This window comes from Gopherus evgoodei, chromosome 13 (assembly GCF_007399415.2).
Source record: "Gopherus evgoodei ecotype Sinaloan lineage chromosome 13, rGopEvg1_v1.p, whole genome shotgun sequence".
NCBI classification, from domain to species: Eukaryota; Metazoa; Chordata; order Testudines; family Testudinidae; genus Gopherus; species Gopherus evgoodei.
This window is the reverse complement of record NC_044334.1, coordinates 29,349,055-29,373,367: the sequence shown is the minus strand read 5'-3', so window position 1 is coordinate 29,373,367 and position 24,313 is coordinate 29,349,055. Positions and strand designations below refer to the sequence as shown.

Here is a 24,313-nt window from a genome sequence, read left to right as displayed (position 1 = left end):
ACTGTATTACCCGTACCGGCGGTGCCCGGGTCAGGCAGCACTGACTCTGTCATGGCACTGAGAGCCCTCGCCGTTGGTAACATCTCCGGCGTGCAGGGAACAGCAGGCTCAACCACAGTGCGTACTGGGGAGCTGTCAGGCACCGGATTCGACGGCCCTCGTGGGGCCGGGATCCACGGTACCGAGGTCATCAGAGCTTCGGTAGGAGCCGGTGCCGGGCGAACCGATTTAGATAAGCTGTCTGGCTGCGGTGCCGTCAGCACTGAAGCAGCGGGAGTAATACGCTCAACCACGGCGCGTGCCGGGGAGCCGTCGGGCACCGGATTCGATAGCCCTTGTGGGACTGGAATCGACGGTGCCGATGTTGTCGGTGCCTCAGAGGCTTCGGTTGGCATGGAAGCAGCCGGAGCAGGAGCTCAACCACGGCGCGTGCCGGGGAGCCGTCAGGCACCGGATTCTACGGCCCTTGCGGGACCGGGATCGACGGTGCCGACGTCATCGGTGCCGCAGCAGGTGTCGGTGCCGGGCGATCCGACTTAGACTAGCCCTCTGGCCGCGGTGCCGTTGGCACGGAAGCAGCCGGAGCATTAGCTCGACCACGGCGCGTGCCGGGGAGCCGTCAGGCACCGGATACTACGGCCCTTGCGGGACCGGGATCGACGGTGCCGACGTCATCGGTGCCGCAGCAGGTGTCGGTGCCGGGCGATCCGACGTAGACGAGCTCTCTGGCTGCGGTGCCGTTGGCACGGAAGCAGCAGGAGCAATACGCTCAACCACGGCGCGTGCCGGGGAGCCGTCAGGCACCGGATTCTACGGCCCTTGTGGGACCGGGATCGACGGTGCCGACGCCATCGGTGCCGCAGCAGGTGTCGGTGCCGGGCGATCCGACGTAGACGAGCCCTCTGGCTGCGGTGCCGCTGGCACGGAAGCAGCAGGAGCAATACGCTCAACCACGGCGCGTGCCGGGGAGCCGTCAGGCACCGGATTCTACAGCCCTTGTGGGACCGGGATCGACGGTGCCGACGCCATCGGTGCCGCAGCAGGTGTCGGTGCCGGGCGATCCGACGTAGATGAGCCCTCTGGCTGCGGTGCCGCTGGCACGGAAGCAGCAGGAGCAATACGCTCAACCACGGCGCGTGCCGGGGAGCCGTCAGGCACCGGATTCTACGGCCCTTGTGGGACCGGGATCGACGGTGACGACGTCATCGGTGCCGTAGCAGGTGTCGGCGCCGGGCGATCCGACTTAGACGAGCTCTCTGGCTGCGGTGCCGCTGGCACGGAAGCAGCAGGAGCAATACGCTCAACCACGGCGCGTGCCGGGGAGCCGTCAGGCACCGGATTCTACGGCCCTCGTGGGACCGGGATCGACGGTGCCGACGTCGGCGGTGCCGGGCGAGCCATCTTAGACGAGCTGTCTAGCTGTGGTGCAGCTGGCACAGAAGCAGCAGGAGCAGTAAGCTCTACCACGGCGCGAGCCGGGGAGCTGCCAGGCACCGGATTCCATGGTCCTGGGGGACTGGAATCGACGGAGCCGAAGTCATCGGTGCCTCTGCAGGTGACGGTGCCAGATAACGCAACTTAGGCGAGCTCTCTGGCTGCGATGCAGGTGGCACGGAAGTAGCGGGAGCAGGGGGCTCAACCACGGCGCGTGCCGGGGAGCTGCCAGGCACCAGCAGGAATCGTAGACTCTCTCGACCTCGGAAGAAGGGAGCGGTGCCGAGTCGACATCGGTGCCGGCGGCGGTCGGTGCCGAAAGGCCTTGGTGGTACCGGCGGGGTCCGGTGCCGAGGAGGCGCTTCTGCCCGCCGCTTGAACATCGCTCGGCGCCCAAGGTGGAGGGATAAGTGAAAGTCCCGCACCTTTTTGTTCTCGGCTTAAAAGCCTTGCAAATGGGGCACTTATCTGTCAAGTGTGATTCCCTGAGGCACTTCAAACAGGAGTCATGTAGATCTCTCTTCGGCCGCGGCTTCTGGCAAGCCGGGCCCCTTTTAAAACCGGGTGAGCCATGCATGGCTCCGGCACTGGGCTCATGGAAGGGCTACTTCCTGAACCCCGCTAACTAAACTAACCATGTTATAACTGCATAATTATATACGAGAAAACGAGTAGCTAGGGAAGTGGAGGTCAGCTAAGCCGCGCTCCACTGTTCCAACGACCGACACGGGCGGTAAGAAGGAACTGAGGAGCGGGTGGGCCGGCAGGAGTATATATGGAGCGCCATGGTGGCGCCACTCTAGGGGGCGACCTGCCGGCCCACTGAGTTGCTAGGGTAAAAGTTTTCCGATGAATGTGCACGCGCGGCGCGTACACCTAACTGGAATGGATATGAGCAATCACTCGAAGAAGAACGGAAGGATCCGATAACCCAACAGCCTCACCTGGGCCAAGGCAGTCTGGTTCCTAATTCTGTGGCAGATATCCAAAGATGAATTTCTCAAGCAGAGTCTAGCCTCAGATCCTCAATCAAAGCCAGTGCACCTCACTGCCCCCAGCTTAGCAGCTCTGCCTCTGAGAACTCAGCTCATGAAAAGGCAGAGACCTCCAAATAAGTGAGATCAAGCTACAAGTCCCTCCACTGTGCATGTAAAAGGTTTACAGCGGGGTGCAAACAAGTGCACGAGGTCTTTTCTTGTTCTACACGAAAGGACTGCCGCCTTGCTATTTCGTCACTTCTGAGTACAATTCAAAGCCCAACTCCGCCTGGTCTATATGGTAACTGTTTCAGCCTAGGTTAAAAATCATCTGACAAAGCTAATGACAACTGCTGAGCCACTCAGGACCTGCAAGTTCAAATTTCTTACATGGCAGATCTTATTCCTATTGGCAGTGTCTTTAGCTCTAGGAGCTGCTAAGTTTCAGGTACTAATAGATGAGATTTTACAAGGATAAGTCTGATTCATCACAACGTTTAAGTTTTATTCACAAGGTGGTGTTAGTGTTCCAACTTTAATAAACCTATCATCCTGTCAACAAACTGTTCATGCCACAGGCCTCTCCCAGCGAGGCCCTCCTCCACACTCTCAGACACAGTTAAGTCTGAAGAATTCTACTTGAAACAGATTAGAAGCAGAGTTCATGCAACTCTTAGTTTACGGGATACCAATTCTTAGCGTATGAAGACTTCTATCGCATTCCTCACTATTATCACCTAACTCAGGTTTGCCTCATATCATAAGCATCCTTTCCTGTCAGCCCCAGGGATGCACCCTAGCGATGATTCACCCCTACAGAAAAGGAATAGGTCTCCATTTTAAGTTTTCATAAAACCTATTTTCAAAATAGGGAGCACAAGTTCTCCCACTTCCTCAAGTTTTTATTTAATTCAGAAACTTTCTTGTTCTGAGCTAGCCAAGACGGCTATTTTGTTCAACTCATCCTCAAATCTTCCTGGTTTTACACTTCATGCTTGTCTGGAGGTTTCTCTCCTTCCCCCAAACAAATCATCAACAAAGCTAAATTCTGGCTAACTTAATATGGCCTTTATCACTGCCTGTGTGGTTCTTTGTTTCCATTTGAAATACCCCTTGAGCTACGTATTTTCCAAGAGTGGGAATCCCATGATAATCACATATTTAAGGAAACAGAATTACAGGTAAGTAATTTATCCTTCTTTTAAAGACATCTCAGAATTCTCTTACCCACCACCCTTCTCTAATAGGGATGCTGAATTTTCTCCCTCCTTGGAAGGTGAATCTGTCATTGAGACTGCATGTGTGCCAGTGTTTTTATGGAGGTGCTGAACAACTCCATAGTTAAGGCTGAGTTCCATTTTGCACTTAAAGCAGGGATTCAGACTTTTTGTTTTTTTGAAAAAATACAACCTATCCTCCACAAATTTACAGTGCTTACTTTGAGTACAGAATGAATTAATTGAAAACTAGTCCTTTAAGAAATTTAGCACCTATATCAGGCTTTTCTTTTCTGGATATTAACAGAATTATGCAGACACTTCAAACTTTCCAGGTAGTTAAAATTAATTGTATTTATCCAGCATTTTGCAACCCTTAGCTTGTACCTCATCTCTGTTCTATGGGTGCCCCCAGTTATTAGCCCACCACCACTCTTTGCTTTAGACATCCAAACTAAAACCAACAAAGTGTGAGAGAGAGGAGGAAGCAGGAAGGTCCCCCCAGAGGAAGAGTGTCAAAGAAGATAATCCCCTCATTTGGGTTGCCTCAAACAAATGATGTCACTTAATGGCAACATTGTTACCTAGTTCACTGGGGCTCATTTTCAGTAGAAACATTCACTGGGATTGTGGACAGAATCTTGTGATGCAGGCAGAAAGCCATCACATACCCAGTCAAGTGCCCAGAACAGCACGGCAAAGGCACATTAATGCCAATTCCCTACCATGGCCCTCACTCATACTCACCTATCCTGCTCAGGGTCAGGGTTCATGGAGCACACCCAAGTATCCGGGTATTCCTTCTCCACGGAGCTCAGCTGGAATGGGAGAGTCCGCCATTTCAAACACATATCTGTTACACAAAACACACTACACAGTCAGCACACAGATTCTAAGCCATACACATAGCCTGTCCTCTGGGTCCACAGCAAGCCCATTTGGCCATTGAGGACCTCACAACTTCCCAGGGCATTAGTCTGGTGACAACAACCCTTTCCAGCTGCTGGAGCACTTGGCTATCGGGGACCACCTTCCATCTCCCGCCAAGATACTCCACTGTGTTGAAAAGTTTTGTTCTCTTTTAAAAAACAAAAACAAAATCATAAAAATAATTGAAATGATGATCAGGAATGCTGAGACCCGTCAATACCCAAGGTCTCCTTTAGTGGCAAGAAAGGCAATTGTGTGGGATGTTCCCATTTGATACTCAGGCTATTCCCGCTCAATGTTCCAAAGGGAGGGAACACTCCCAAAAGTCCTAGAAAATGCAGCCCGGGGGGTACAGGGACGGACACTGGGGAGAGACTGAAGTGCAGTTCTGTCCTAGTGAGGGATTGTAAAAATGGCCCTTGGAGACTTTATGTTCAGCTCCTTAGGGATGATTACTCAGTATTCCCAGCTTACAGATAAGACTATGTTTTTATTTTTTAATTTTTTTAAAATAAACTATCAGCCCCCAAACCTCTCTCTAGGCTCTGAATGTCTGGCTTGTGCATTGTCACCAGTAAGGTATTTGGCAATTAGAATTTAGATTACAATTTAACAATCTGGTTGATGAAGCATGAGTCAGAAAAGAATCCAGCTCCCAGAGCTGTATTGGCTTAGCTAGGTAGCACAAAAACTAAGGCCATGTCTACATCTAAAATTTTGCAGCGCTGGTTGTTACAGCTGTATTAGTACAGCTGTATAGGGCCAGCGCTGCAGAGTGGCCACACTTACAGCAACCAGCGCTGCAAGTGGTGTTAGATGTGGCCACACTGCAGCGCTGTTGGGCGGCTTCAAGGGGGGTTCCGGGACCGAGAGAGCAAACCGGGAAAGGAAACCAGCTTCGCCGCGGTTTGCTCTCTCGGTCCCGGAGCCAGCCAGCAAACCGCGGGGAAGGAGACCTGCTTGCTCGGGGTTCCGGGACCGAGAGAGCAAACCGGGAACCCCGCGGTTTGCTCTCTCGGTCCCGGAGCCAGCCAGCCAACCGCGGGGAAGGAGACCTGCTTGCTCGGGGTTCCGGGACCGAGAGAGCAAACCGGGAACGCCGCGGTTTGCTCTCTCGGTCCCGGAGCCAGCCAGCAAACCGCGGGGAAGGAGACCTGCTTGCTCGGGGTTCCGGGACCGAGAGAGCAAACCGGGAACCCCGCGGTTTGCTCTCTCGGTCCCGGAGCCAGCCAGCAAACCGCGGGGAAGGAGACCTGCTTGCTCGGGGTTCCGGGACCGAGAGAGCAAACCGCGGGGTTCCCGGTTTGCTCTCTCGGTCCCGGAACCCCGAGCAAGCAGGTCTCCTTCCCCGCGGTTTGCTGGCTGGCTCCGGGACCGAGAGAGCAAACCGCGGGGTTCCCGGTTTGCTCTCTCGGTCCCGGAACCCCGAGCAAGCAGGTCTCCTTCCCCGCGGTGTGCTGGCTGGCTCCGGGACCGAGAGAGCAACCCGCGGGGTTCCCGGTTTGCTCTCTCGGTCCCGGAACCCCGAGCAAGCAGGTCTCCTTCCCCGCGGTTTGCTGGCTGGCTCCGGGACCGAGAGAGCAAACCGCGGCGTTCCCGGTTTGCTCTCTCGGTCCCGGAACCCCGAGCAAGCAGGTCTCCTTCCCCGCGGTTTGCTGGCTGGCTCCGGGAACGCGAGAGCAAACCGCGGCGAAGCTGGTCTCCTTTCCCGGTTTGCTCTCTCGGTCCCGGAACCCCGAGCAAGCAGGTCTCCTTCCCTGCGGTTTGCTGGGTGGCTCCGGGACCGAGAGAGCAAACCGGGAAAGGAAACCAGCTTGATTACCAGAGGCTTCCTCCTTCCACGGAGGTCAAGAAAAGCGCTGGTGAGTGTCTACATTGCATTACCAGCGCTGGATCACCAGCGCTGGATCCTCTACACCCGAGACAAAACGGGAGTACGGCCAGCGCTGCAAACAGGGAGTTGCAGCGCTGGTGATGCCCTGCAGATGTGGACACTCTCAAAGTTGCAGCGCTGTAACTCCCTCACCAGCGCTGCAACTTTCTGATGTAGACAAGCCCTAAGATACTAAAAACCATCTCCTGCTCATGAGCTGCTTTGCCCTCTGAACAGTAGTTTCTACTCCCTAGCACACATGGCAGAACCATCTCCTAATCCCAGCCACCCTGCTCCCTCTGACTGGTCAGACGCACCACACTGAATTGTGGTGGGGATCTCCATGGCTCGGCGGCGTTTGTAGCGCAGATCACTGGAGGGAGGCTGGTTCCAGTTTGCTGATAAATAGCCAAATTCATCCCAAAACTTGATTATACCTCTCTGGGCTGCACAAAAAAACAAAACAAGAACATTCATCATGCTGTCACTATCAAGCAGCATGAATACCAAGTCTTCCTTCTCTGGTAAGCTCAACCCTCTGTCCCACCAGCCACCCAGACTCCCCTCCCCATCCCTGTAAAGTTGTGAAGCCTCATTACCAATGGCAACATCCTTCCAGTACTGAGCCAAGTGCTCCCCCATCGCCCTCAGCAAGTGTCGATACTCTTTAGCATCCGCGAAGTCCTGTTTATTGTGGGTAGGCTCCAGAACCAAGTAGGGTATGTCCACCACTCCTACCACTCCACCACATGCCCTAGGGGTGAGAAACAACCGTAACACACTGTCCACTGCTAACATCCGCCAAGATACTTGTCCAAGGGAGCAGCACTGAACAGCAACCAGTTGGCTCACTGAGTACATCCTGCAGCAATATGCATTTCAGACAGTGAAACTCTGGTGCTGTTTTTTCCTCATATTAATGTAGTATCAACCCCTTAACACCACAGATTTAGGACTGTATTCTGAAGGAAGTTTTCTAGTGTCAAATGTCTACTCCTGGGGGAATTCTGCACCAAAAAGTTAGAAAATCTGCACACAGTATTTTAAATGTCTGCATATTTTATTTGTCAAAATAATGCAGTATAATCATCGGGAGTCCCAGTCACCATGGGGCTAACAGCAGGAATATGGCTGGGCTGCCATTACTGTTTCCTGCACAGCTGGGTTGCCATTCTTTTTTCCCCCCACACAGAAATCACAAATTCTACAGGAAAAAATAAAATTATGTGGGGAACATTAATTCTGTGCAAATTCTGCATTGCGCAGTGGCACGGAATTCCAGCAGGAGTAAAAGTCTTTGTTTTCCTCATTGTGCACAAAAAGGGAACTTTGCTTTCAAGTTCTGAATGCTCAATTAGCCCCAAGAATCCTGCCTTGCCCCAAGGGTTAGTCTTGTTTGTGACACAGGAGTGGTTAGTAAGTAGTGAGGAATTGTCAACTTTCATTTGGCAGGCTTCTCTGGGGAGGGCCCAGTACCAAATGCTGGCACACAGCAGAAAAACCTTATGTCACTGCAGGGCAAACTCCCGTCTCTGGATGCAGAGCTTCATCGGGAAATCTGGAGCTTTAAATTACATAATAAAACAGAACAGACTATGACTGTGGCTGATACTGAGTGACTGTACTGATTGTATGGAGGGAATGGTTCACGCTGCCTCCCTAGTTCTGTTGTACATGACAATTTTGGTCCTAAGCAAAGGGAACTCTGAAGATTTCTGAAAGGAACTCACATGCCACCCTCCAACTGTGGGCCAACCTTCTCATACATCTTAATCAGCCGACTGCAGTTATAGATGAACATGCCATCCAAATCTCGCTGTTCAATATTCACCCCGAAGATGAAGTTCAATTCTTTAGGCTCCTTCAGTGCCCTGGGACAAAAGGCATCAAGAATCAGAAACCTCCATGGTATACAGAGAAACTGCCTCCCCACCCTCCCATAAAAAACCCCCCAAAACAAACAAACAGTGACCTAGACCAGCTCTTTGCCTCATCCAGAGACACGAAACCAACAGCCATAAAACCCCCACTATTTCTGTCCATTCAGAACTTACAGGAGTATTTAGATTTTTAAAAAAATATTTACTGAATGCAAATTACAAGTTAATTTTTGCAACACTGACATGTACATTTGTTGAGCTAACTACAGATCTGGCACTCCATAATTTTTGACATTTTAAGAAGGCGTCATGGTTCTGGCTTTTGGTCCAAGTATTTTTTTTTTAAGCTGTCAAGGAAAAGGAGTTAGAGTTGATCAAAGTCTGTCACTTGTGTACACGTTTTATAGCAGATTACGCCCTTTAATGGTAACACATTCATTGTTTCATGATTTGTGGGTTGCAAAACATGCTAACTATGCTTTGAAAGCAAAACCAGACTCAAAGGTTTCAATACATACCTAGCATTATGCCCGACAATTTCAGTACATAACCCTTGGATTTCCTGGGGATGAGGGTTTATATTATTATGGATACTTATTTTGCAATACTGTTCCAACACATTTCAAGCTGCAGACATACCCACACAGCACATACAGCAGAGCTCCTTTCTGGGCATTATGGGCCAATTTTTTAGAATTCCACTTCCATATAGGTACCTAAATAAAGTGCATGGATTTTCACCAAGCAGCTTCAGTGAAAATCTGTCTCCAGTTGTAATTGCCGAGCACTTTTGAAAACCTGACCACACATCTTTGACTACTGGGGATTATACTTGGCATGTAGAAAAAAAACTCGTTACTCACCTTCTTGTAACTTTCTCTTTGAGACATGTTGTTCATGTTCATTCCAATCAGGTACGTGCGCGCCGTCTGCACACCAGCCGGAAGATTTTTCCCTGAGCAGCATCAATAGGGTCGGCCTGGGCACCCCCTAGAGTCGCGTCTTCATGGTGCCCAATATGGGGCCCTGCTGATCCACCACCCCTTTAGTTCCTTCTTGCTGGCTACTCCGACAGAGAGGTAGGAGGGTGGGTATTAGAATGGACATAACACCACATCTTGAAGAACAACAGTTACAAGAAGGTGAGTAACCATTTTTTCTTCTTCCAGTGCTTGTTCATGTCCATTCCAGTCAGGTGACTCACAAGCCCAAGTTTAGGAGGTGGGGTCAGATTCATCCACTGATTGGAGCACCACTCTCCCAAAGGCCGCATTGTCTCTGGCTTGCGGAGTGATTGCGTGATGAAAGTGTGTATGGAAGACCACATTTCTGCTCTGCAGATTTCCTGGGTGGGAACCTACGCCAGGAATGCCGCTGAGGAGGGCTGGGCCCTGGTGGAGTGCGCAGTGATCAAAGGAGCGGGCACCTTTGCCAAGCGGTAGCACTCCTACATGCATGACATGATCCATGACAAGATATGTTGAGGACACAGTAAGACATTTCATTCTGTCCGCCACTACCACAAATAAATGCACCGATTTTCTGAATGGCTTCATTCTCTCGATATAGAAGGCTAGCGCTCTGCGGACACCCAATGAGCAAAGCCTTTGCTCCCTGGCGCTGGAGTGTGGCTTAGGGTAGAATACAGGGAGGAAAATGTCCTGACTGACATGAAATTGGAAGACAACCTTTGGGAGAAAAGCCGGGTGAGGCCTGAGCTGAACCTTGTCCTTATGGAATATAGTGTAAGGGGGCTCTGAGCTCAGGGCCCTAACATCAGACACCCTCCTAGCTGAGGTTATCGCTATCAGAAACGTCACCTTCTTTGAGAGACAGAGCAGGGAGCACATCGCCAAATGCTCAAATGGTGATGCCATAAGTCTGGAAAGGACCAGATTGAGGTCCCAAGCAGGGATAGACTGTTAGACCTGCTGGAATAGCCTGTCCAGACCTTTAAGGAAATGTCTGACCATTGGGTTAGCAAAGACTGGGCAGCCCTCTGCTCCTGGGTGGAAGGCGAAGATGGTGGCCAAGTGAACCCCTATTAACAACATGGACAGTCCCTGCTGCTTGAGGGGGAGAAGATAGGTAAGTGGCACTGAGGCAAGCGTTGGGTATGGAAGGTGCTGCAAAGACCAGACTGAAAATCTCCTCCGCGCAAGGTAAGTAGCTCTCGTGGAGCGTTTCCTGCTGCCAGGGAGAACTTGTCTGACTTGAGACATTAGAGACAGAGAGCTCCACTGAGTTCAGCCATGGAGCTGTGAGGTGGAGCGACTCGAGGTTCGGATGTTGGATGCGGCTGTGATCCTGCATTATGAAGTCCGGGAAGAGCGGCAGCGTGACCAGGGCTTCCACAGACATTTCCAGGAGTGATGTGAACCAGTGCTGGCGGGGCCAGGCTGGAGCTATCAATATCACCAGAGCTCAGTCCCTCCGTATCTTGAGGAGCACCTTGTGAACGAGAGGACAGGCAGGAATGCGTATAGGAGACTGCCTCCCCATGGGAAGAGAAACATATCCACGATGGAGTCCAGGCTGTGACTCAGGAAGCAGCAGAATCACTGACACTTCCTGTTGTGTTGTGTAGCAAACAGATCTATTTGGGGAAAGCCCCACTGATGGACGATTGAGTTTACTACGTCCAGGCAAAAGGACCAGTTGTGGTGGTGAAATGACCTGCTGAGATGGTCTGCCAGCTTGTTCTTTATTCCAGGGAGGTATGATGCTTGGAGGTGTATTGAGTGCTCTACACAGGAGACCCACAGCATGAAGGCTTCCTGGCACGGGGAGAGGAATGTGCACCCTCATTTGTTGATATAAAACATTGCCGTGGTGTTGTCTGCCAGGACTGATACACATCTCCCTGCTAGGTGGGCTCTGAAAGTCTAGCATGCCAGGCACACCGCTCTCAGGTCCCTGACATTGATGTATAGGGCAAGATCTGCCTGAGACCAAAGGCCTTGTGTTCTGAGGTCTCCGAAACATGCCCCCCAGCCCAAATCTGACACATCTGTCACTAGTGAGAGGGATGGCTGAGGGCTGGTGAAGGGGACCCCTGCACCTACCACCTGTGGGTTGAGCCACCACAGTAGGGAGTCGAGGACTGGGCAAGGCAGGGTATAATCCTGTCCAAACTGTCCTGGACTGGCCGATACACTGACACTAGCCACGACTGAAGAGGTCGAAGTCTGAATCTGGCGTCTGTACTACGCAGGTACAAGGCGACATGTGTCCCAGGAGCTTCAGGCAATTCCTTGCTGTAGTGGGGAACTGCCTGAGATCTTGTATGATGTTGCCCAGCAACCGAAACCTCGCTTCTGGCTTGTGTCGAGTCCAATACTGCCCCTATAAACTCTATCCTCCGAACAGGGGACAGCGTTCATTTCCCTTCATTTAGAAGGAGACCCAGTTTGCCGAACGTCCTTCTCATGAAGCCGACCTGCGCCTCCACTTGAGACCTGGAGCAGCCCTTGACCAGCCAGTCGTCGAGGTACAGGAACACCCGTACCTGCCGCTTGTACAGGAACGTGGCCACGACTGCCAGGCACTTGGTGAACATTCAAGGAGCCGCTGACAGGCGAACGGGAGGACTGTGAACTGATAGTGGCCATTGTTCACCACAAATCTGAGGTATTTTCTGTGGGGCGGAATTATTTGTATGTGGAAATATGCGACCTTCAAGTCAAAGGTGGCACACCAGTCTCCTGGATCCGGTGAGGGGATAATGGATGCCAAAGAGCCATGAGAAACTTGAGTTTTTTCACAAACTTGTTGAGTTCTCGCAGGTGTAGGATGGGCCTGAGCCCACCCTTGGTTTTCGGTATTAGGGAATACTGGGAGTAAAAACCTTTGCCCCATCGCTTCTGAGGAACCTCTTCCACTGCCCCTAGAGAGAGGAGTGAGTGCATCTCCTGAATAAGAATTTACTCATGAGAGGGGTCCTTGAAGAGGGATGGGGAAGGGGGTTGGAAGGACGGGAGGGCATAGAATTGGATGGAGTATCACCTCTATCGTGTGGAGTATCCAGCAGTTCGAAGTGTTACAGGACCATGCATGGTAGAAAGGAGATAGTCGGGACAAAAAAGTAAGGTGGGGTAGATCCAGTTCTTGCACTGGTGCACCGCCCTCAAATGGACCCTCAAAAGGCTGGTCTAGGGCCAGGAGGTGGCTTGGGCTGGCCGGAGCCCTGGCCCAAGGACAGGTGCTGTCTTTTCCTGATGCTCCTATTCCTCCTCCAAGGAGAGTCCTGCTGGTTCTGCAGTTTGTAGAACCATGAGGGAGGCTGAGGCTGGAAGTGCCTGCACTGAGTGGCAGGTGTGTGGATGCCCAAGGACTTGAGGGGGGCCCTTGAGTCCCTTAGACTGTGGAGTCTTTCGTCCATTTTATCAGAAAATAGGGCCGGACCCTCAAAGGGGAGGTCCTGGATGATTTGTTGTACCTCTGTCATAAACAGATAGCTAAGGGTTAATGTCTTTTACACCTGGAAAGAAGTAACCTGAAACACTTGACCAGAGGACCAATCAGGAAACAAGACTTTTTCAAATCTGGGTGGAGGGAAGCTTGTGTGTGAGTCCTTTGTTCTTGGTCTTGTGCCTGTCTCTCTCTCAGCTATGAGAGGATTTCTGTTTCCTGCCTTTCTAATCTCCTGTTTTCCAGTTGTAAGTACAAAGAGATTGGTTTTCTTTTGTATTTACATGTGTGTAGTTGCTGGAATGTTTTGAATTGTATTCTTTTTGAATAAGGCTGTTTATTCATTTTTTTTTAAGCAACTGACCCTGTATTTGTCACCTTAATACAGAGAGACCATTTTTAGGTATTTTTCTTTCTTTTTACATAAAGCTTTGTTTTAAGACCTGTTGGAGTTTTTCTTTAGTGGGGAACTCCAGGGAATTGAGTCTGTGCTCACCAGGGAATTGGTGGGAGGAAGAAGTCAGGGGGAAATCTGTGTGTGTTAGATTTACTAGCCTGACTTTGCATTCCCTCTGGGTGAAGAGGGAAGTACTTCTGTTTCCAGGACTGGAAATAGGGAGGGTGGAATTCCTCTGTTTAAATTCACGGAGCTTGCTTCTGTGTCTCTCTCCAGGAACGCAGGGAGGGAACACCTGGAGGGGGGAAGGGAAATGGTTTATTCCCCTTTGTTGTAAGACTCAAGGAATTTAGGTCTTTGGGGTCCCCAGGGAAGGTTTTTTGGGGGACCAGAGTGCCCCAAAACACTCTAATTTTTTGGGTGGTGGCAGCTTTACCAGGTCCAAGCTGGTAACTAAGCTTGGAGGTTTTCATGCTAACCCCCCTATTTTGGACGCTAAGGTCCAAATCTGGGAATAGGTTATGACAACCTCATATGGGAGACCAGAGACCTGCAATCAGGAACTCCTCCTCATTGCAACCCCTATGGCCATTGTGCGGGAGGCCATATCTGCCGCGTCCAATGCGGCCTCTAGGAAAGCTCAGGAAATTAGTTTCCCTGCCTCTACCAGTGCCGAGAAATGCGCATGCAAGTCCTGTGGCAGCAGCTCAGTAAATATGGCCACCACGCCACCGATCTTACGCGACTGTCTGCTAACGATGGCCTGCTGGTTCGAAATGTAGAGCTGCAACCCGCCAGTGGAGCAGACCTTCCTCCCCAAAAGATCTAGTCTTTTAGCACTGTTATTTTTAGAGGAGGGCCCCTGGTACTCATACTGGTTAGCTGCATCAACCACCAGGGAATGGTGGGCGGGGGGAAATATAGGTGCTTGTATGCCTTTGAAGGGATAAAGTACTGCCTCTCATTTCTCTTGGCCGTAGGGGACACATAGGCCAAGGTCTGCCACAAGGTCTTTGCGATCTCAGCTATAGTCTTTATTAATGGCAAGGCACTACAAGAGGGTCTGGAGGGGGTGAGGATGTCAACCATCTGGTCAGCATCATCTACCACCTCCTCTGCCTGGATTCCCAGGTTCTGGGCCACCTGTTGCAGCCGCTGTTGCAGGACCCTGTTGTCCTCCAAGGCCAGTGCCATCAATGTCCCTGCCATGGTTTCATCTGGGGAGGATGAGGAGGAAAGTCCTGGCAATGGGCTCTACTCACTCCCCTCAGCACCCAGGTACTGCTGTGCTGCCAGGTTCGTGGCCTGCGATGCTGGGGCCACCGGAACCACGATCATCAGTGCCGATGCCGGTGGGGCCAAGACTGCAGCTGCCGGCGAAGGTAGGGGTGTTGGTGGCACCACTGCTGGCGGTGATTGCTGAGGGAGAAAGATGCCAAAGACACCGAGATGGACCTGGATCTTGACCCTTGGATCTGTCCCTAGCTCTTATGATATACCCAGGGCGTCCAGAAGGGCCAAGTCAAGGGTTGCTACTGCTGTGGCCATGGCACCGGATAAGGCTGGCCGTCACGGTGGGACCTGGACCATCTGTTCCCGGTCCTATCGGAACAGTAGGATTCTGCCTCTGACTCCGAGAAAGATGACCACAGAGGAGTAGTGTTCCGTTGTGCCTGCGAACAGTGCCAAAAAACAGGGACCAGTGTGGCTCCTCCACATGGGTGGACCGTGCTGGAGAGAGGCATGCTGGAGATGGGGATTGGCGCACCATCATTGCTGGCTTGCCCCTTGATGGGAACGGGGGCTGGGCGGTCAACAGAAATTTGTCTCTCCTCTGCGGGGAGGACAGCGCCGTGAGATGCATAAAATCCTGAGTTGCCTTGAACACCTCTGGCATTGAGGGGAGCTGTAGCTGCCTGCCGTGTCGGTCCAGAAAGCAATGAGGGTTCGGATTCAACTGGACCTCAGGGAGTGCAGAAGTCGATGAGACCCTAGGAAGTGGAGGAGCCAAGGTAATATGGCCCAAATCGGATCTCCCTGCTGCAGGCTCCTTGGGCTTGGATGGAGGAGAGCAACCCTGCTCCAGCCTCTTCTTTTTCTGCGGTCCCGGCGATTGAGACGGGTGCCTCACAGAAAACTGTCTATGGGCAGAGCTGTGGTGGTGCCCTGACTCCCTGGGGGTCCTTCGTCGTACCAGCTCGCGCACTGTCGACACTGGAGAACTGTGCACCGACGAGGAGGTGCTGGGTGTGGATTCTGCTAACTCTGAGTCAGACTGCGGCCGGAGTGCTGTCTCCATTAGAAGGATCTTGAGTCTTTGATCTTGGTCCTTTAAGGTCTTAGGGAGGAACCCTTTGAAAATTCTGCACTTCTCCTTCTGGTGCCTCTCCCTGAGACACCATAGACCAGAAGAGTGCAGGTTGCTCTTAGGTCATAAACTTTCCGCACTCCTCACAGAGCTTGAACCCTGGAGACCAGGGCATACTCCAGCACCAGGGAAGAGTTGTGGGGGGGGGGCCCAAAAGGAAACTTAAGAACTACTAAGACTATTAACTAACACTACGAACTATGAACAGAAAGAGCGGACACTGCCCAAACGCGCTTGCAAAGTAAAAGCAATAGTTTGTTCCAGCTAGACGTCACCAGCAGTAAGAAGGATCTAAGGGGGTGGCAGGTCCCTATATTGGGAACCATGAAGTTGCGACTGCAGGGGGTGTCCAGGCCAACCCTACAGATGCTGCTAAGGGGAAAATCTTCTGGCTGGCATGCATGCAGCATGCAGCATGCACACACCTGACTGGAATGGACTCAAAGAAGAATCATGGTTGCACTGATGAACATTTGGTGCAAAATATTTAGAAGTACTCATCTACATTTTACATAAACTATGGTTCTCTAAATTAGATTGTAAATTGCTTAGGGCCCAATGACACAGAGTGATGAGCACCTGTGCAAGCCATACTTAGCACCTGTATATTTTAGATCCAGGATCAGGAAGAGATTGAAAGTTCCTTTGGAGCTTGTACAGCACTGACTGCTATATCAGCACTTGCATCAGTAATAGTTACAGAGCATAACTTCCCAGTTTACATCAAGATTTGTAGCCCTCATGTACTTCACCCAGATGAATCATTTCATGACTCATCTGGTGAAAAGATGGAAGCCTTTTCTGGAGCTATTCAAATGTCTATTCATAAAATCATAATTCACGTTCTCATTTTTTCTAAGACTATGAAATGTGTCATGTATGTGTCAGTTCTGATGATTTGCAGTTGTTAGATGGAAGGCTATCCTATGCAGCTGAAATATTTTAGAATAACTGCCTGACAAGTTGATTTATTCAATGTCCATCCTCTAATTATTTGCATTAATGTGATTCTATACTCCCGGTGTAGCCAGACTAGGAGATACAGAGATATTTTTAACTGCAGGGCTGTGCTTCATGGCCAAACAGATCAAAGACACAAAATATCTCCTAAAAAAGCTGATCCATTAAATACTTTTTAAGTTCACTTTCTGGAACTTCTGGCCTGTCCTAGAACCAAGATGTCCCAGTTGGGAGGCTAAGGGTACATCTACACAACAACAACAAAATCTGCAGCGGGGAGTCTCAGAGCTTGGGTCCACTGACTGGGGCTCATGAGGCTTGTGCTACAGTGCTAAGAATAGCCATGAAGATGCTCTGGTTCAGGCTGGAGCTAGGGTTCTGAAACCACCCTTTCCTGGTCTTCAGAATCCAAGCTCCAGGCTGAGCTGCAACACCTACACATCTATTTTTAGCACTGTAGCACAAGCCTGGTGAACCTGAATCTGCAGACCTGGGCTCTGAGACTTGCTGCTGAGGGTTTGGGGTGTTTTGCTGTGTAGACGTACCCTAAGTAATAAAGGCAGAAGCTAGGGACAGCAATCTCTTCCTTCCTTCAGCTGCTGCGTTAGTGTGTTGCAGTCATCTCTTGGGACTCCACTGGCCCAGAGCAAAGCTGATATGGCAGCCTTTTAAAGGAATTCTTTGTTAATGAAACAGCAACATTTTCAAAGAGATAAGTGCACATTACTAGGATGAACATGTTTATCAACCTTAACTTTGGAGATAAGGAATATCAGAAGGAGTGCCCACTTGGCTAGCAGTTGACAGACTATCTAGTGTTAGGTGATCATTTACTTTGTAAATTAGATTGATCTCATCGCCACATTCATGCCCAGATATTTAAGAGATACAACATTCTTTAGTGGTGTAGGTTTTGATTGAACCAATTGCTGGCAGACTACCTGGAATATTTTTGTCCCAACTGATTTTTAATCCTCAGCATTTACTGAAGGAAGCCAACATTTTGAATACTGCAGGCAGAGAAGTCAGGGTTAGGACAACACAGAAACAGGAAATTCACACAAAGAGTGTTTTGGTGTTAAACTTTGCCAGTTGGACTCCTGTGACTTGAGAATTTATGTACCTGTGAGCTTCTGTGACAAAAGGAAGGGTGACAGCGCACCTCCACTGCCTGGTGCCCCTCTGGAGCTCAAAGGCAGGAGAGTTATTTCCAGTTTCTAAAAGGCTTCTGGACACGGTATGCAATAGTCACTGTACAAATTTAAGGGAAAGTTAATGGAAGCCTCTTTCAATGTGAACTCTCAATGGATCTTCTCCTCCTTACCTGTTACAAGGTGCCAGAGTAGGTTGACTTATCTTGCCAGACAGACAGTGGAGTTCATAATGCAAAGCTTGTTATTAATTATTGTTGGTTTCAATTCTGTCCCATTTGGTACGTTTCTGTTGATATTTCATAAGGCTACGGGGGCTGTCAGGACTTGCGTTAGAGAAGGTGCATTGGGTCTACTATATTAATGAAATCAGAACCAATGTAAGTTAACACAGCAGAAAGATGATTTAGAAGGTGTTGCAGAAGTCACCTATAATTCTCTTTTTTTAAGTGAAGAGTTTATTGGGAGTCTGGGAAAGGTGTTGTTTTGTACAAAAGGGCTCCCTTTATCTCCCGGGACCTTGTTCAATATCTTGCTTTCTAGACTTATATAGTTCTTCATTTAGGGAGAGTCCTGACAAAAAGCCTTTGCTTACATGGGAGCCTGGGGGAGGAAAGAGAGCGAAACAGCACATAGGGTTTTATGCTCTATTATTTGCAGACCTGAAGTTATTTGACAATTCACTAATTCTAGCTCTGAAATAAATTTGGCCAAATCTGTGTGTCTGGTTAATCAGGCTGGGAGTTCTCAGTTTTTGTTGCACATGTGCATTTCCCCACCGTGTGAAACCTTTTCGGACATGTTTAGCCAGGGTTAGGCTATGTACTAGAGCTAAGTTTGTTTTTGCAATTGAGAGCTTTAATGTCTGCTTAGGTTTTACAGACTAGGTATATATTTTTTATTTCTGCAGTTGATTTCAATATTTCTTTTAAAAAAATGTAATATAGGGAAGTATGATCATGTATGTTAGTTTTAAAGGTTTCCCAGCTACACTCGGGGGTAAGTGCAGTGGTGCTATTCCTAAAGCTTTCTTTAATTTTTGTTCTTATAGTTTCACATTTGCTGTTTAATAGTGGGATGCTGCATTTCCAAGAGGAGTTGTTTGCTGGGATGCACTAGGTGCTTTATATCTATTAATAAGGGAGACTAGAACATTCCCTTCGGCCCCATTCACAGGGCTCTATTTTATGCAGCACCTCCATCAGAACCAAGAATTAATTAATAAGGGAGAAGAAGTTATGTACATAGGAACAGGAGGAAAACGGTCTCCCACAGGGATTTCTGCATCCCTGAAGTCATAACTCTTCTAAGATCAATTTTAAATTCAAACTATTTTCTCTCCTTCTGCTGACTGCGGGAGAGTCTATCTAGGTCCACATCTAGCAAAGAGTTTAGGTCAGTGCTTCCCATCGTGCAGTACCCTGGGGGGTGCAAGGGAATCTGTCTGGGAGAAGGAGCAGACAGACAGACCTCTCAACTGTTTTTAAAGTCTCAGCTTTCATTTTAAATCGCTGAGTCTCTAAGCTGTTATGGTTATGAAAAAAACCTTCAAAATGTGGAGTGAGTATAACCAATTCATAGACATTGCCTGAGTTTGCAGAAAGCCTGAAATCAACAGATTCTGGCACGGCCTACCCCAGTCATTTTATATGGGTGCCTACTCAATGACAATGGATGACCATTAACAACAACGACATCTGAAGTATTTCACTGCTCATGAACGCATGTAAGAAAGGTATATTAAGATCTATACCTGCATTTCCCAAAGTGAAAAGGGAATTATCAGGATGTGTGCACGCAGAAAGTATACACATTAAGCAAGTCGGTTAAGTCTAACACCACCTTGTGGAGTCGCAGGGCGAATTCCATTTCCTTGAAGGAGGCTCAGCTTTTGATCTCGCCATATGAATTTGCAATGGAAAAAATGGTCAACAAAGCTCTCACCGACATACTACTGTTTTCTTCTATGGGCTCATCTACTGTAGCAAAACTACCAAGATAAATCATGTTATAAGCCAACAGTCACCCAATCCTGCCGTGACATGTTACTGAGGTCAGGTCTACACCTGTGAATTAAAACGCACATAGCTATATCGCTCACAGCTGTGAAAAATTTCATGTACAGTACACTGTAGTTAGTTCACTAATTCCCACTGTAGATTCTGTTAGTTTGACAAAAGAATTCTTCAGTCAACCTAGCTACTGCCTCTCAAAAAAATGGATAAACTACACTAATGGAAAAATGCTTTCAGTCAAAGCAGGAAGCTTCTACACAATGGCGCTATGATGGCATAATTGCAGTGCCTTACCTGTGTCATTGTAGTGTGGAGATAGCCTGAGTTCTATTACAAACCTAGTGCCACCACTGGGTAGCGTGGTTATAGTGTGATTTGGTCCCATGCACTCAGGCAAAGCCAAATCATGGTGCAGTGGCTATTGCATTAGATTGCAACCCCCCTGATCATGCTAGTGGAGCCCTAACCTCATTTTCTGGTAGTAAAGGAAATCTTCAGGACATAATAGATGTATCATCTTTGTGATTTTCCAGCACACAATATCACCAAGAGAGCAGGAAACCCCCCATTTACCTCAATGGGAGAGAACTTGATTATGAACACTTAGGATGACCTCTCCGGTACTCATAATACTGAAAATGTCCAGCTAACGTGCTTATCCAGAATGGCTTTATGGACCCCTCAGGTCCTGACTTTGCATTCATTTGAAATGATATTCTATAGGGATACGCAGGCCAGTGTTGTCTAAACAAAAACAGTCCACTACTCCTTTCACTGCTGGACAATTAAGTTGCTTGGTATCAACATTAAATTGCCCATCCCAAGAGATTACTATCTGGATTACAGAACAGTGTGGGTTTCTATAAAACTAGGCTCGCAAACCACAACAAATACATTTTAGCAAGTTCAGTAACGAAGATAGCTTGGGGCTCCCCATGCCCATCAGAACAGCAAACTCCTCTCAACAAGCTCAAAGGTGCAAAGCTCTGAATATCCTCACCTACATGGGCTTCAGAGTAGCACTGGATATGTTCCTCCAACAAGGCCAATTGGGTAGTCCCTTGGGATGAGGCAAGATAACAGAGGGACACCTGCTACAGCCTGAAAGGGCTACGGAGTAACACCTCAGGACAACTGAAGCCCCAAGTGGCTTTGCACTCACCGCTGCTTTGCCTCCTTGATCCGCAGCTTGACATCAGCCTCTCTACGCATGGTTATGGCTGTGTTCTGGACTTGCCGTAGAGTCACCTGCAGACATGAAACATCTCACAATAAAACCAAAATTAAATATTTCTGTAGCATCTCTCCTTCCAAGGATCCAGTAGCATTTTACAGACAGACACAGAAATCTTCTCACTAGCCAGAGTAAACAATGAAAACAGCTACCTCTGGGGTGAAGCACAATTATTTAACCACCTTCAGCAACATTACACAACAGATTAGAAGAGGAAACAAAGAATCCTGTATCCAACTGAAACAGTAGGGGGAATTTAGAAAGGCAAATGGAATTTAGCTAACACTAATACGCCAACACAGTGCTGTGGATTAAGGAATTTCGTTTTACAGTACTTCTCACGAAAAATCAAAGCAACCTCTAGTAGTAGGTTGATGCATTTTTAATACTGAGTGCCACCTTACTGATCGCCTGGTATTTCCTTGAAGGTCTCCCATCCAAGTACTGACTGGCCTAGCCTTGCTTAGCTTAGTTTTCAGAGCTGGCATGAGTGCGGCACAAGGTGCGGCTTCAGAGGAATACTGCTTATGAGAAAAGAACAAAAATTCTAGCTACGAAGAGGGGAAATTTAGGACCAAACTGCAAGCCCAACAGGAGAGTGGAAACCATACAAACATCTGGAATTTTACCACTATTCAGGCTTTGTTCACATTCCTCCACTCTCTTTAGAGCAACAGCATTGAACAAAGCACCTTTACAATCAAGCTGACCAGCACCCTATACTGATACTCTGGCAGAGTCTCGCCTGTCCACTGCACATACATCCTGGGGTACTTCACACCATGCAGAAGCAATGCTCACATGGCTCCCTCAACTGAGTGGAAACAAGACACTGTCAAACACTGCAAAATGTAGGCACATCTCTTGAGGAAAACAGACATTAAGGATGCCCGGGAAGACTGAGCAAAGAATCAACACAATAGCATCTCCAGCAGAAATGGCCACCTGTCCACACTGAAACACCGGTTAGTACTTGGTATTACTAACTCCACTTAGCTCAGGGAGGGGTGGCTCTGAACCCTCAGCAAACAGGCAGAGAAATGCAGACGTCTCACCCTGGAGTCTCGTGTGAGATCCCCGCCCAGGCGAAGTTCAAGTGCACGGGCTTTACTCTCTGCCTCTCGAGCCTTCTCCTCCGCTGGAAGATATACAAAGAAGTAATGTTAATACATAATACTCAAGAATACGCCACCAGCATGCATGGCACTTCCCAGAAATCTATATCCCAGAGAGCTTACATTCTACATCTGACTAATACAGGCAGGGAAGAGATGACAAGCTGACATAAAAAGGTACACAATAAAATCTTGGACACGAGAGGTCAGACTACCAAATGTGAGCCTAAGGTTGGGCAAATGAGGGGAAGCTAGTGCTCCAACTGAGGAGAGTGGAGAAAAGCCAGCCATCAGTGAGTCAGAAGGAGATCTCTAAGCAGACACAAGGGCGTTGTGGGCACTGGGGGTGAGGGCAAGAAGTAGAAAGAATAAAAGGCACAACAGCACAAGTAGCAGTCAAAGGGAGCATCAAGGTGTGAAGGATGGCAGAGAGCAGGTGAGTAGGGAGAGAGAAGGGCTGAGAGGCAGAACTGTGCAATGCTATGAAAGCAAAGACAGAGTTTAAACTTGATGTGGAAAGAGGCAAGAAGTTAGTGAAGGGACTTGAGTTGTGTGTGTGGGAAGGCAGAGAATATTAGGGTTGCAAGGGACCTCAGAAGGTATCTAGTCCAACCCCCTGCTCAGTGCAGGACCAATCCCCAACTAAATCCCCAAATGGCCCCCTCAAGGGTTGAACTCACAACCCTGGATTTAGCAGGCCAATGCTCAAACCACTGAGCTATCCCTCCCACCTATGATTGGGTGGGAAAAGGTTACTGTAACAGTAATTTCTTAAAGAGACTGAAGAGGGGAGAAACTTGGAGGAATTAAGTGAATTTTGCCTGGAGAGACTCACATTTGTGTTATGTACAACGCACAAGGAACCCAATATTATGAAGATTAATCTAAAATAGCAATCCAAGCATATTTGTCCTTAATTGCCAGAGTCTTCATGCACACTCACATCTACATAAAAGCCCATTTGGTAGATTGAGACACTCAATTGCGAGATGAGTGAAAGAGACAGGATGGTTCCTGACTCTAGCTGGTGGCATCAAAATTCAGACCACCCATTGGTCTATCTACGTGACACTCCAACCACATCCACAGCTGTCTCTATGCATACCTCAGTTAGAAAAATGAGAAGTTACTTACCTTGTACAATAGGAGGAGATCTTCAAGATGCGCTGTCCATATGCATATTCCACTAATGGATGCACATGCACTTCATGTGCTGCAGTTTGCAGTCTTTTGGCCAGCAGTGTCTGTATGGTGCCAAAAGTCATCTCATGCTTCATGTCGAAGGCATTCAAGGGCAGAGCAAGCCAACTGCCACTCAGCTGCAGAATCCAGGTGTAAGGACTCTGAGGTAGAGTGAACGGAGGGCAGGCAGTTGAACATGCATATGAACAAAACATCCTGAAGAACTCAAATTAAACAAGGTAAGTAACTTGTCATTCTCAGGTGCTTGCCCATATACACTTGCCACTAATGGTGACTTCCAAGCAGTGATCCTGTGCCACGGAGTTTGGAGTCTTCAATAAAACAAGAACTGCACCACTACTTCACCAAAGGCAATATCAGACCTGGAAGGATTCATCTCGTGCAGAATGTTTTGTGAATGTGTGAATCAACACCCAAGTTGCCCATGCAGATGTCAGAACACACACATTCTGTCCGTACCCTGAGTGTTTGTCATTGTGTCCCTGTCTTCAGGATATGGTATTGTAATACCCATTGTGGTTTTTCTCTGTTTTACATCCATAGGTTAAGGGGGTTTAAGGGCTCTGAGCTTCACGCTCTGGTAACTGTTAACAACCGAGTGTGTCCTGCTTATGTTGTTTATTGTCTGAAGGGGTCCTCGTTTAGTTTACTGACTAGTGACATAATAAATATTTGTATGTTGCATCTTATTCTGCCTCTGTCTTAATAAATCATTCGATGATAGATGCAGGAGAGGGTGGGATCTGCAGACAGCCCATCTTCTGATCTGTGTACACCATAGTTAAACTGTTTTGGGCTAACTCTACTGGGTCCAGATTGTGTTGGGCTGCCTAGAAGGACATTTCCCTCCCACCCACCCATTTTGATGAATAGGTCTGTCTAGCAAAAGGTTTTATGTTTAGTCCGAGAATTTCCTGAACCTGCAGAGAGCAGTCTATCAGTATTGCTCAACCAGCCAACATTCAAGGCATCAGGTGCAATGACTGCAGAAATGACCTTGCTTCTGAGACATTATGTCTGGGCAGAATGGGAGGTGTAAGTGAAGCCGCCTGGACATCTGCAATAGTCTGGTTAGTCAAACTGTCTCAGTCAGTAAGAGGTTATTGGGTAACAGAAGTTCATAGCCTTATCCAGTCAGACCTGTGGGGA

The 24,313-nt window shown here is 48.8% G+C and overlaps 1 protein-coding gene across 6 annotated transcripts in view; it reads right to left on the bottom strand.

Annotated features, from left to right (window-relative positions):
* The window catches only part of MORC2 (MORC family CW-type zinc finger 2), a 103,787-nt gene that overhangs the window by 22,441 nt on the left and 57,033 nt on the right, over positions 1–24,313 (bottom strand). For all 6 annotated transcript variants that reach the window (XM_030583549.1, XM_030583543.1, XM_030583545.1 and 3 more), the window contains 6 exons: positions 21,902–21,984; positions 20,775–20,860; positions 8,162–8,302; positions 7,031–7,185; positions 6,749–6,877; positions 4,376–4,481 (listed from right to left, as the gene is read on the bottom strand). In XM_030583549.1, the coding sequence (XP_030439409.1) occupies positions 4,376–4,481; positions 6,749–6,877; positions 7,031–7,185; positions 8,162–8,302; positions 20,775–20,860; positions 21,902–21,984 (700 nt within the window). The remainder of the gene's footprint in view (positions 1–4,375; positions 4,482–6,748; positions 6,878–7,030; positions 7,186–8,161; positions 8,303–20,774; positions 20,861–21,901; positions 21,985–24,313) is intronic.